We start from the raw sequence: 14,455 nt of genomic DNA, 5'->3' as shown, positions 1-14,455 counted from the left end.
TGGTGGTGTGTGCCTGTGATCCCAGCTACTCAGGAAACTGAAGCAGGAGAACCGCTTGAACCCGGGTGGCAGAGGTTGCAGTGAGCCGAGATCGTGCCATTGCACTCCAGCCTGGGCAACAACAATGAAACTCCGTCTCAAAAAAAAAAAAAAAGGACAATCTCACACAACTATGCAGAAGGTGTATCATCTCAGTGAATTCTCACAATTGTGATGTGGTTCTTAGTCCGTTATATAGATTTAAAAACACACACACACACACAAACTGACACTGGCTGGGCGTGGTGACTCACACCTGTAATCACCACACTTTGGGAGACCCAGGTGGGAGGACTAACCTCAGGAGTTTGAGACCAGCCTAGGCAGTATAGTGAAACCTCCATGTCTATTTAAAAAAAAAAAAAAAAAAGAGAAAAAGAAAGAAACTGATGCTAAAGGAGGTAAGTAACTTGCATGAGGAATACATAGCTATTAACGGGAATGCTTGGGTTCAAATTCAGTTCATCTGAATCCAAAATACCAGCTCTTTCCAGTAGATTAGACTACTTAGATTAAGTAAAATAATGATAATACTAGCATTTACTGAGCACTTACTATATGCTAAGCACTGATCCAAGCACTTTACTCATACTAACTCACGTAGTCCTAACAATAACCCTATGATATGACAATGTAACTCCCATTTTACAGGTGAGTACACAAGGCACATAGCTAGCAAGCTACTAGTACCTGTACTTTTATGGAAAGATGAATCAATGCTATAAACAATGTTTTATTTTGAAATCAAGAGCAAAATGTTCATTCCTTCCTTTTCCATGAATGTTATAAAGATCTAAAAACAATAACATCAACATTAATTCAGTAGATAGATAAAGAGTTTTTCATTAAGGCTCTGAAAGGATGGAGGAAACAAAGAGACCAATTTGAACCTCTAAGAATGTGAAGAGTCATAATAATCCACAACATTTTACCCACTTTACTCATTTTTGCCTCAAAATAGTATTCTTCACATTTATCCTTCAAGGCACAGTGCCCTTTGCTTTTATTTTTTGAGATGGAGTTTCATTCTTGTTGCCCAGGCTGGAGTGCAATGGCATGATCTCGGCTCACTGCAACCTCCACCTCCCGGGTTCAAGCAATTCTCCAGCCTCAGTCTCCTAAGTAGCTGGGATTACAGGTGCCCACCACAACGCCCAGCTATTTTTTGTATTTTTAGTAGAGACAGGGCTTTGCCATGTTGGCCAGGCTGGTCTCGAACTCCTGACTTCAGGTGATCTGCCCACCTTGGCCTCCCAAAGTGCTGGGATTACAGGTGTGAATCACTGCACCTGGCCACAATGCCCTTTATATTGCAATAAACTCTTTCTCTATATAATAAAATATAAATATATTGCAGTTTCTCCTAATTCACATTTTATGTAAAATATGTATTAAGGCAACAGATATTTGTTCCTTTTGAGGAAAACTAATTACATCTTTGTGTATGAGAGATTCCTACATGTTAACAAACATATAGTGAGTCAAATTCACAATTTAGTTAAAATTAAGACTTGAAATCAGGCTCTTCCCTTTAGCTATATGACACATTTGTACTTTACATGACTTCAGATGGCCACTACACTTGACAAGTCATCTGTCAAAAGTCAAAACGGTCTCTCTAACAACGATAGCTAGGATAAAGCTGTGAACATTTGTGAAATTCTACCACTGGAATGTCTTCATTTTCCTGTTCCCATCATAGATGGTGAATTTGCCCGTCTTTTTGGACAGCTAACGAAAATTGTTCTGACAGTTATGTGACCTGGGAGAAAGTAACTTAGCCTCTCTGTGCCTCGGCTTCCTTATTTGTGAAACCGAAAAAGGGAACCAGAGGTTTGTATGGGGAATAAATGAGTGAATATGTGTGAAGTGATTAGAACAGGATCTGACACACAGGGTGTACTCAATAAAAACTGTAAGTTTTGTGGTATTTGAATTGTTAGTACAGAGTATTTTCTCCTGAAGCTAGTTTTGGATGGAAAGTAGCGCATAAGAAACAACATTATGGTAACTTTCTAGTCGAGGCAATTGCACACTTTTTACAAATGTTTCCTTTGTCCCCCATATCACCAACAGGGATTATCTCAATGATAAAGCCTTGTGGAAAGAGTGCGAAAAGCCTGTCAATGTGATTCCCTGGAATCTGACCCTCTTCTCCATCCTGCTGGTCGTAGGAGGAATCCAGATGGTTCTCTGCGCCATCCAGGTGGTCAATGGCCTCCTGGGGACCCTCTGTGGCGACTGCCAGTGTTGTGGCTGCTGTGGTGTAAGTTAAGCCTTTTGCTGTTTCTTCTCAGCACGAGGGAGGCCAGGTCAGGCCACCAGCACTGAGGGAATGAGGGGGCAAGTGTGACCACCTGCAGAAAACCAGCCCAGGTTGGGAAGTCCAGTCAGCCCAGTCTGTCAGCTCATGGAGACAGACGCATTGCATTACTGGAACCCAGAGCACATTAAGACACCGAGGCTGAAGTTGGCCATAATTTTCAGCCTCACATCCAGTTGACCATAGTTCTGGAGACAAAGGACTCTGACTATATATAAACATTTACAATGATGTTTATATGAAGATCCACCTGAAATGAGCATTTGTCATATGGGTACAATGTCAGCAATAGTACCTCATGGTCTGGGCTGCCATGTTCTCACTTCCTCAGATGAACAGAGCATACCAGTGCAAAACCTAGATTTGATATGATTTCTGATACACAAAAAGAGGTGGTTCTTATATGGGAAGAAAAAAGGGAAATCACTCAGGCTTTAGTCTCTAAATAACATTGTAAAATACCAACAACAAAATACTAAAAATAAAAACAGACTTGCAGACAGTAACACAGTCTGATTATTTCAACTAATACCCAAATCAAATTAGGCAATTATTCACATACTTACATAAAGTTATTAAAAGCACAGATTGATGTATGAAGAAAAAAATAAAATAAAACTTGAGAATTCCCTAATTGGGGGATTATGCAAATATATGTAAATAAAGGTCTATTCACGTAACATAATGTTATGGTAAAACTTTAAATGACTCAAATTATTTTATTTAAAATTTAAATAAGAAGGCCAGGCATAGTGGCACATGCGTGTAGCCCCAGCTACTCAGGAGGCTGAGGCACGAGAATCACTTGAACCTGGGAGGCAGAGTTTGCAGTGAGCCGAGATCGCAGCACTGCACTCCAGTCTGTGCGACAGAGCGAGACCCTGTCTCAATAAATAAATGAATAAATAAATTTATTTTAAATAAGCATTACATGTATATAACTCAAAAACTAAATATGTGCATGTATACATGTGGAGAAATATATAAAGAAATATATAAAGCTATTTATATATTTTTATATATATATATAAAATACAGAGAAATATATAAAGCTATTTAGTTGGAAAGTCTCCCTCCGGCCTTTGTCTTCTATCCACCCAGTTCCCTCCAGTCTCCTCACCTAGGTAAGGTTACCTAATTTCTTATATATCCTGTCACAGTATCTCTTTTTATTATTTTATTCTCCCTATCTTAAAAGAATGTTTCCCCCAAAACTGCAGTAATATTGAAAATCCTTATGAGATACTGTTATTAGCAGGATACAAAAATCGTACATAATATACAATTATATAAGTAGGAGAAAACAAAATTCTGTGAATAGAAAAAAAAAACGAAGGAAATCCAACCAAAAGTTAAATAATTGTTATTTCTAGGTAAGAAGACTAACTTTTTTCCTTTAATCTAGCCTACAGTATTAAAAAATTTTACTAATATTACTCTTTAAAAATGAAAAATATAAATAAGTCCCCCAAATCAGCAGTAAAATGCATGTATTACAAGTAAATTTCACTGTGTATTTCATTTTTATTCTACAAATTTTCAGTTCTATTGTATTGTATTTAAATGTTTGGGTCTTTAAATGTACTAGAGAGGAAAAGAAACTACCAACTAGCAATCCACCACAATTATTTTTATGATAGCGACTGAGAACATTGAGTATTTAAATCTTGTAATTCATCCAAAGTGAATGAATGTTTGCTAAATTATATACTGAAGTTTCAGTTTCTACATATTTTGGCTGGGTGGTAAATTTTCTTTGCAAGATTTATTGAAAGTATGATTACTTTGGCTGGACACGGTGGCTCATGCCTGTAATCCCAGCACTTTGGGAGGCCAAGGCAAGAGGATCACTTGAGCCCAGGAGTTCAAGACCAGCCTTGAACTGGTCTTGACCATGGCAACATGGTGAAACCTCATCTCTACTAAAAATACAAAAAATTAAGCAGATGTGGTTGTTTGCACCCATAAGTCCCAGCTACTCAGGAGGCTGAGCTGGCAGCATCAGCTGAGCCCACAATGCTGAGGCTGCATGAGCTGAGATCTTACCACTGCCTACACCCTGGATAACAGAACAAGACTTTTTTTGAAAAAAAAAAAAAAAGAAAAGAAAGAAAGAAAATATGATTACTCTTTGAACTGTTGATAATACTTTGCTAAACCTGAGAATTATTTTTCAATTTAAAGACACATTCATAGGTGTCAGTACGTTGGTTCCTTTTAGTGAGTTTCATTTATCTGGACACCATATTTTGGAGATCTTAATGGCTGAGTCACTTGATAGTTGAAAGACAGTAGATGGACTCCATGGTTGTCAGTACATGGGCACAAGAGACACAGAAAGTGAATGTACACCAGCAGAATTGTCTATTTTTTTTCCTTCCTTTCTTCCTCCCTCCCTTCATCTCTCCTCTCTCTCTCCCCCCTCCTCCTCCAACTTTTTATTTTGAAAACTTCAAATCTACATAAAGTTGAAGGAATGGTGCAATGAACACATATATACTGTCACCCATGCTCACAAAATTGTTAATATTTCCTCACCCTCTCTCTTTCTGGATTCTTGGAAAGTAATTTTTAGACATCACAAAATTTCACTACTAAATATTTCAGTGCACAAGAGCTGCAGTTTTAAAGTCAGTCTGCTGAAGATTCCTTGCTCGTGGGCAGCCGGCCTCTCATGGGACTGGTCAGCATTCCTGCCCCAGTAGGACATTGCAGAAAGACTTGGGCTCTCAGCCTAGTTCCACAGCTTACTAGCTGAGTGACTCCAGCAAGCTCACTAACTTCTCATAGTCTCAGTTCTTCCAACTGCCTCTTGCCTATTTTATGGAAAGAGTATGAGATCAACATCTATCCATTCAGGCAGAAAGTATTTACTGAGAGCTTCCTGAGCCTGGCACAGTCCTTAAATGAAGTGGTAGTTGGGAATGTGCCTTAAAATACATGCTATGAGGCCTGGTTTGAATGTCAGCTGTGTGGTCTTGGCCCAGTCAGTAGCCCTCAACTGCTCCTTGTCTGTAAAATGTGGCTATTAATACCTACTCCTACAGTTGTCAATGGAGTGCCTAGTACAGGGTGACAAGCATGAATTCATTTGAATCCTTAGAAGGCTCAGTAAATGGCACTGAACGTTATTTACTAACCTTATGAAAGTCAGTGAGGTAGCATAGCTTCGAGTTTCCTTTAACACAGTCTCTGGGTTCTGCCTCCCTGGTTCAAATCCCAGCTCTCCTACTTGTTAGTGGTGGCTTTCCATGTAGCACTTGGTCTCTCAGCACCTCTTACCAAATTATTTTTTTAAATAAATGATGCATATTGTATACAATGTATTCTCCTTATGTGATGGGTGCACTGCAATTTTATAATTCATCAGTACCTAATTCATCATCCACTGAACCAACAACCACTTGTAGCCCAAAAGCTATTGAAATTTTTAAAAATTAAAATCAAAATAAAGCAAAAATAAATAAATAAATAACATGTAACTTCCTTGAGGACTAAATAAATAAATACATGATGCAAAACAAAATGAAGCTTCCATTCCTATAACCTCAACACAGGTGGATGACAGATTAAAGCTCTGAAACAAAGCCAAAAAAGTGTAGGAATTCAATAGGCAACCAATAGGAGCCAGGAGGAAGGCAGGTGATGGGGATGGGAAGAAGGAGGGGAAAGCAATAATTTACATAAATCATGACATCATAGCTAATTCACCTTTTCTACCTTCTAGGGAGATGGACCCGTTTAAACCTCTGAGATAAGCTGCTCAAACTCTACAGCATGATGACTACAATTTCTTTTCATAAAACTTCTCTTCTTGGGATTGTTAATTCCTATCTGCTTCCTAGCTGACAAAGCTTAGAGAAGGCAGTTATTCCTTCTTTCCAACCAGCTTTGCTCGAGTTAGAATTTTGTTATTTTCAAATAAAATTAGTTTGGCCACTTAACAAATTTGATTTATAAATCTTTCAAATTAGTTTCTTTTTAGAATTTGCCAACAGGTTCAAAGCAAACTTTTTATGATTTTTTTTATTACAAATGTAAAATGTATAAAGTCACATGTACTGCCATACTACTTATTTGTATATAAAGATATTTATATCTTTGGATGTTTTACATAAATCAAAGGAGGAAAGCACATTTAAAATGAGAAACTAAGACCAATTTTTAAGATGTATAAGGAAAAAAGAATGATTGATGTATCATAAGTGTTGGTTATTTGTCGTCTTTTTTTGCTGACTTGCTTGAGTTGCTTGTGACTGATCTTTTGAGACTGTCGTCTTGGCTAGGGTTCTCTTAAGTATGTTAAATTAAAACCTGAATTCAGAGGTAATGTAACAAAAATTGTGTGTGTTTTGGGGGGAGGCGGCAAAAGGTTGAATGAATAGCAATTCATCTTTTCTACAAATACTTCCTTTGATCAAACAAAAACAAGTTTTTAAAAAATTGATATGAGTAATCATTTTGTCAGCCTATTGCCCAGGGTTAAGGTAATAAGTGTTATTATTCTACGTGTCATATTAAGACTAACTGGTTTTATGAGTCAGGCACTAATAGGGCATCAGATCCATTCTGTTGATTTGTGTTCAAACTCCAACTCCACCACAAACCAGCTTAGGGGTCCCGGGACAGTTATTTTCAAAATCTCAGTTTCCCCGTCTGTAAAAGGACACTTGAAAAACAGTCAGTCATACAGGAAATTTTGAAGTCACCAAGGGTGAAGCAAGGGCCTGTGGGGATGCCAACATGACTGTGTGCAATAAGAAGGGCCTCAGGGAAGTCCAAGCCAGAAAGTCTCCCTCCTGCCCCTGCCAAGCTAATAGGCTGCACCATGTAGGTCAGGCACACTGAAAACTGGGTTTGTCAAAGCCAGCAATAAAGTAATTAATGGTCACCTACTGTGTGCTGGTCCCTGAGGGGCTAGGCACTGAAAACACAAAGAGTTAAACGCTATAGTTTTGACCTCACTACAATGAGAATTCTGTAAGATCAGGGATTGTGGCAGGCACCTGAAACTCAATAGGCAGAAGCAAGAAAGGCGTATAGACATTGAAGATCTCATTGCAGGAACTACACACACACACACACACACACACACGCACGCACACACACACACACACACAGGGTTTTGATTCAGTTTAGACCATTTGTTTTCAAACATGGCTGATCATCAAAATTACCTAGGGAATGTTCTAAAATTACAGATTTCTGAGCTGCAACCTAGACCCACTGAATCTACAAATCTGGGCATGAGATATGGAAGTCTGTTTTTTGGTCAGTCTTTTTGTTTTTGTTTGTTTGTTTGTTTGTTTGAGACGGAGTCTCGCTCTCTGTCACCCAGGCTGGAGTGCAGTGGCACAGCCATCTCAGCTCACTGTGACCTCTGCCTCCCAGGCTCAAGCGATTCTTGTGCCTCAGCCTCCCGAGTAGCTGGGATTACGGGCACCCACCATCACACCTGGCTAGTTTTTGTATTTTTAGTAGAGACAGGGTTTCACCACATTGGGCAGACTGGTCTCGAACTCCAGACGTCCGGTGGTCCACCCGCCTCGGCCTCCCAAACTGCTGGGATTACAGGCATGAGCCACCGTGCCCTGCTAGTCATTTCATTTTTTAAAGTTCACCAAGTAATGTCGAAAACCAGCCACTTTGAGCAACCATTGCCTTAGAACACCACCTAAGGATGCAGGCACAAGGATGAAGACTGAGTCAGACCCCATTACTGCCTACCAGGAGCTCACATATCACAGACGAATACAAGGTAGTACATGCTAAATACTAAACGGTGACCCAGGTAATGATGTTCCGGGGTAATGATGTTCTGAAGTTCAGAGATGTTGGGCTATTAGGACTGATTCACTTGCCTGAGTTCTTTGATGAGGGAATTTGAATTTGGCTAAGAGGCATCAATTCTTTATCCAGGGGTTTGCAGGGATTCATTATTTTAGATAAAAAGCAATTGTAATCATCATGAAATCTGCTCTCATTATTTTATAGATGAAGAACTGAAGAAATAACTTTTGATGAGTTTTCACAAAAGGCCATTTTTCAAAACCAGTTACCATAAAGTTAGAGGAAATTGCTTAATATGGAGAAGAGGACTTAAAAGGAAGAGACAGGAAACAAAGGGTAAAGATGAGTGCCCCTCTCCCTTAGAGACCTCTGTATGCACACACACACCTCAAGGTTGGTCTTCGGACTGTCCAGAAACTTCTGTTATGGGAGTTGCCAACTTCATTTTGCTTAATGGAGTACATTTCTTTATTTTTCTATGCTTTGGACTATAAGTTACTTGAACCAAGAAAAGAATCTGATTCAAGTCTAGGTACTAAGGAGTACCTAACCTAGCACATATTCAGCAATTCATAAATTTGTTGTGTGAATGGAGGTGCCAGAGCCCTTGATTTTCTTTCTCCTGCACTCTAAGTGAAGTAGTGTCCTTTCCCTGAAATAAACGGAATATTTCAACAATGAATAGACAAGGCTAGGTGCAGTGGCTCACACCTGTAATCCCAGCACTTTGGGAGGCCAAAGCAGGAGGATCACTTGAGCCCAGAGTTCAAGACCAGCCTAGATAACATAGTAAGACCCTGTCTTTACAAAAAATAGAAAAATTAGCCAAGCATGGTGACACATGACTCTAGTCCCAACTACTTGGAGGCTGAGGCAGGAGGATTCATTGAGCCTGGCAGATGGAGGCCATGATCATGCCACTGCACTCCAGCCTGAGTGACAGGCTAAAAAAAAAAAACATTAAAAAATAATTTAAGGCTGGGCACAGTGGCTCACGCCTGTAATCCCAACATTCTGGGAGGTGGGCAGATCACTTGCAGTCAGGAGTTCGACACCAGCCTGGCCAACATGGTGAAATCCCGTCTCTACTAAAAATGCAAAAATTAGCCAGGTGTGGCCGTGGGTGCCCGTAATCCCAGCTCCTCGGGAGGCTGAGGCAGGAGAATCACTTGAACCTGGAAGGCGGAGGTTGCAGTGACCTAAGATCATGCCACTGTACTCCAGCCTAGGTGACAGAGTGAGACTCCATCTCAAACAAATAATAATAACAATAATTTTTAAAAAGAATTGACAAAACAAGTAGGAAAGTGGATGTCTATGTGAAAATTAAACATGAGGCTGGAGTGATCTCAGTACACAGATCCATGAGTATAAAAATTAAAATTATATTTTCTATGACCACATTTGCTTTCTAGCTGTGAATGCCATTGCACCAGGCTTTAGGTCGTTCTTGGGATTTTCCACTCTGCCTTAGCATTCTACTGGGTTGATGAGCACAGCGCCAACAATCCACTTGAATAGAGGAAAGGAAAAAGAGAAATACTAGCAAGACAAAACCTAAATTATTATCTCAAAATACCACCCAGCTACACATATATAAAATGCTCATGGACCTGAGCTATTAGTGATGACGGGAAAAAAGGAATGAAACGAATTTGTGGCTCACACTCAAACACACCAGCCACATGTACAGTTGTCGGCAAAAAGCCATTATAACAAGGTGCTGAACCAAGTTAGCGTGAGTGACATCCAGCTTCTCCTCTCACTGTTCAAACCCGGTAGTGTCTGCCCAGGAACTGAGGACAGCTCTGCTCTGAGCAGATTAAGGAAGACACAGAGGCTCTAGAGGATCTCCAGATGGGGTAAAAAAACAAAGGGTCAAATAGAGCGTTCCAAAACAAACATGATTCTTCAATCTACAGAGAACCAGGAGGCAGCAGGATATGGCTGAAGATTCTGGTTTGATCTCATAAAAAAGAAATCAAAACACATGCAGTGCATTCCAATTTAGTCACCATGACATGGAATAACTGTCTTGGCACTCAACTCTTGAAATGCAAGAAAGAGAATTCTAGGACATAACATAATTTATTCACAATCTAAGCATCCAAAGATGATTTAGGGAAAAAAAGAAAAGAATAAGTCCAGAGTTTAGAACAATTAATGGGGGAGGGCCACTGACATAGGCCCTCTTTCTATATCCACCTTTCTACAAAATTACTTTGTCCTGTGTTAGAAACATTAATAGTGTGACCTTGACTTTAACCCAATGTATCAGGGTTCAATCAGAGATCAATGTCTATGTATACACACACACACACACACACACACACACACACACACACACATTTACTACAGGGATTTGACCTTACATAATTGTTGGAACTAGTTAAACAGTCTCTGTAAGAGAGCCGTCTTCGTGTCTGGTGCTGGATCTTGAAGTCCACAGAGCAGGCAATCAACAAGGCAGTCAGACTTGGATGTAAAGCCTGAGAGAGAAGAACAAGCTGTAACCCGCAAGCATGAACAGCAGCCATGAGGGTGGACTGGAACCCTGTTCATTCTTGTTGCCTCTGACGGTATGGGTGTCCTGCAGAAGCTGGAGCCCTTTGTCATGGAGCTAAAGACACACTACCTGGCCCAGGCAACCCAGGCACTGAAGGAGAATCCTGGGGAAGATGAATGGTTGCAGGCCCAGCAGTCCTGTGTTAGTGAGGGGAGGCAGTGGATAGCAACCATGCATGTGCGCTAAAAAGCAGATACTCCTTCTCTTCTGCCTTCAAAGCTCTCAAGAATCCCTCCTGCGGCGCGCCCTAACAGGAAACACAGGAAAGGGAATTTGGGGAAATGTAGTTCTGTTTAGCCTGGCACATTACCAAACGGCTGTACCCGATGTAGAGAAGAGAGTGGCTTTTTAGCTTTCTTGTCTGTGTATGTGTGTGGTTTTGTAGTCTGGGTCAGGGTTTCTCAACCTCTACACTATGGAAAACCTGCCTCATTCTCCCATGACACACTGTCCGTGTCTGAGTGCCTGTGTCACGTTAGGTCACCTAACTCGTTCTTCCCCTGGACTGAGAACTCAGAGACTATCTCATCAGCGTTTGCATCTCTTTCAAGCGCTGGGCCTGGCACATGGTAGGTGCTCACTCAGTGGGATGTTGTCATTGTTATGACGGTGTGACAGTTATTCTGCTCAAGGGAAAATGAAAGGGCTGCTCAAGCATTTTGGAATCAGGCCATTCATAATAAAAATAACCCCAGACCTTGGTAAGTGATGTGATTGCCCAAGTGGTTGACCACATGTTCACAGCTACCCATTTCTTACCCTCTGCTTTGTCGTGACCACATTTTAGTCAGGCCTCAGCTCTGCTTGCCCGAAAACCCCCTTATCAGTTTAGCTGGAGAACTGTTCCTGTCAGTCTCTGCCCCCTTGCTTGTCCAACTTCCCGTTTCTGCTACGCTCTGCCCACCTCTCCCAATAAAAGAAAAGCTTTTTCTGTTTGTCTCTGAGACATTTGCAAATTCCTGAGATTGGAGAGCTTTCCCTATTGCAATAGTCCTTTTGAGTAGCGTTTCTTCTTATCTAAGTCCATGTTTGTTTTTATTTGACACAAGCCTATGATATAGAAACAATGATAAGCCCCATTTTGCATAAGAGTAAAGTGAGGCTTAGAAAAAATAAATAACTTTCCCAGGGCCCCAAAAGCAGCAAATAGGAAATCCAGGCTCCAAAGCCAAATAAATGGTCTGACTATCTGAGGGTGAGTCCACCCCCTCAGTCACTGAGCTAGATTTCTCACCAATTCTAAAATCACTTAGGAAGGAATGCTTGGGTTCCTACATAGAACTGAAAATAATAAAAAGTGTTGTTGTTGTTTGTTGGATTTTTTTTGTTTTGACTGTTTTGTTTTTGAGACTCGTTCTGTAGCCCAGGCTGGAGTAGTGCAATGGCGCGATCTCAGCTCACTGCAACCTCTACCTCCTGGGTTCACGCAATTATCCTGCCTCAGCCTCCCGAGTGACTGGGATTACAGGTGCCCACCATCACGCCCAGCTAATTTTTGTATTTTTAGTAGAGATGAGGTTTTCACCATGTTGGCCAGGCTCGTCTCTAACGCCTGGCCTCAAGTGATCCACCCGCTTCGGCCTCCCAAAGTGTTGGGATTACAGAAGTGAGCCACTGCACCCGGCCAAAGTGTCACTTTTTTTACTGGCATAATTTTTACTGTTCATTACTGATAGGGAAAATGATCAACTAAAATATAATCAATATCAGTATTTTTATGCGATTACTCAAAGCACCTCTCATGAAGGGAACTGTACACAGCAGCCTGTGCTTACTCCTGTGCTCTTTATTTCCCGAGTCATTCTATTCAGTGGCTTTGCCTCATCTGGGTGGAAGAGGCCCGAATGCAGAGGCAGGTTTCTATAATCCTCAGAGTTAAAAGAAAAGGCAACTCCCTACGATCTCTGCTCTGTGACGGGCCGATCTTGTCCCTTCTTCCTTGCCCACCTCCCCTCCAAGAGCTCTCCCTCCGGTACAAACACCGTCCTTGCATGTCCTTCAGGGATAGCTGTGCTATCATCGCCTTATTTGAAAGCTGAGGAAACTGAGGCTTGAAAAGGTTGCACAACAAGCCAACTGCACTGAGCTAGTGAGTGGCAGAGCAGGCATTAAACCCAGGACACTTGGACCTCAAGCCCAAGCTCCCCACCACCTGGCTGTCCTGCCTGTCCCCCTAAGTGTCAACACAAAGACATCCAAGCAGAACTACAGCTCTCCTGCACTCCACTGGTCAGGCAAGGGGAAGCTCAATGAACCGAGCTGAATGAAAAGGAGCAGCAAGTGCTGATGAGATGGGGCCAAAGGGGAAAATCCCCTGGAGACTGATGTCAGTGTTCGGCAGCTAAACCTCCCATGCTACTTTTAAACTTGCCTATCTCAACTTTCCAGGCTTCTTCCATAGTGCTTTGATTTCAATATTTCCCTGTGTGGGCTTTCCTGGAGCAGGGAGAGAAGGAGAACTGGGTGCTAACTGTGATACTCAGCAATGGTGTAGCCTTGGAAAGCCTCCTCATCTCTTTGGGCCTCAGTTTCCTTCTCAGTAAATAAGAGCAATTGAGTCAGGCTGTTGCTCAGTTCCTCTTTAGTGCTATCTATCATGCTTTGGTTTTGGAGTTGTCATAAGTAGCCTGGAGCCAGGCGCAGTGGCTCATGCCTGTAATCCTAGCACTTTGGGAGGCTAAAACAGGAGGATCACTTGAGCTCAGGAGTTTGAGGCTGCAGTGAGCTATGACTGCACCACTGTAGTACAGTGGTGAGCAACAGAACAAGATCCTGTCTCAGAAAGAAGAAGGAGGAGGAGGAGGAGGAGGAGGAGGAGGAGAAGGAGGAGGAGGAGGAGGAAACTTGTAAACTTGGGTCTACAGAGCTTAGCTCCTTTGTGGGGCTTTAAAAAAATCCCAGTGTCCAGTTCAGGCCCCACTTTCAGGTATATTAACTTAATTGAGTTTGGAGGCCAGGCATCAGACATCAGTCCTTTTTATTTTTAACTCACCAGGTGATTCTAATAAGGAAGCAGGCTGGAGAACTGCTCTGGAGTGTTCTCAAACTCGAGTCCTGGAGGGCTTGCTAAATACAGAGTGCTAGCTCCCACCCCAAAGTTAATGATTCAGTAGGTTTGGGGTTGAGCATTGCTTATTTTCTTTTCTTTTCTTTCTTTCTCTTTTCTTTTTCTTTCTCTTTCTTTCTCTCGTTTTCTTTCCCTCCCTCCCTCCCTCCCTCTCTCCCTTCCTTCCTTCCTTCCTTCTTCCTTTCCTTTCCTTTCTTTTCTGACAGTTTCTCTTTTGTTGCCCAAGCTGGGATGCAGTGGTGCTATCTCGGTTCACTGCAAACTCCGCCTCCCGAGTTCTAGTGATTCTCCTGCCTCAGCCTCCTGAGTAGCTGGGATTATAGGCCCACACCACCACGCCTGGCTAATTTTTTGTATTTTTAGTAGAAACAGGGTTTCACCATGTTAGCTAGGCTGGTCTTGAGCTCCTGACCTCAGGTCATCCACCCTCCTCAGCCTCCCAAAGTGCTGGGATTACAGGTGTGAACCAGCATGCCCAGCCTCTTTCTTTTTGTAGAGATGGGGTCTTGCTGTGTTGCCCAGGCTGGTCTCCTATCCTGGCCTCAAGCTATCCTCCTGCATTGGCCTAAATGCCGGGATTACAGACATATGCCAGCATGCCCTGCTGGGCATTTCTATTAAGTTCCTTAATGATGCTAATGCTGCCAGCCCAGAGTCCACACTTAGAACT

At 41.8% G+C, this 14,455-nt stretch overlaps 1 protein-coding gene across 1 annotated transcript in view; it reads left to right on the top strand.

The window, feature by feature from the left end:
• TM4SF4 (transmembrane 4 L six family member 4) overlaps positions 1-6,703 on the top strand; it is a 29,553-nt gene extending 22,850 nt beyond the window's left edge. Inside the window, exons 4-5 of the mRNA XM_008008747.3 lie at positions 2,116-2,305; positions 6,090-6,703. Of these exons, the coding sequence (XP_008006938.1) occupies positions 2,116-2,305; positions 6,090-6,107 (208 nt within the window). The 3' untranslated portion in view covers positions 6,108-6,703. The remainder of the gene's footprint in view (positions 1-2,115; positions 2,306-6,089) is intronic.
• The last annotated feature ends 7,752 nt before the right edge of the window (positions 6,704-14,455 follow it).

Source organism: Chlorocebus sabaeus, chromosome 15 (genome assembly GCF_047675955.1).
Source record: "Chlorocebus sabaeus isolate Y175 chromosome 15, mChlSab1.0.hap1, whole genome shotgun sequence".
In the NCBI taxonomy this organism is placed as follows: Eukaryota; Metazoa; Chordata; class Mammalia; order Primates; family Cercopithecidae; genus Chlorocebus; species Chlorocebus sabaeus.
This window is presented reverse-complemented; position numbering and strand designations above follow the sequence as displayed.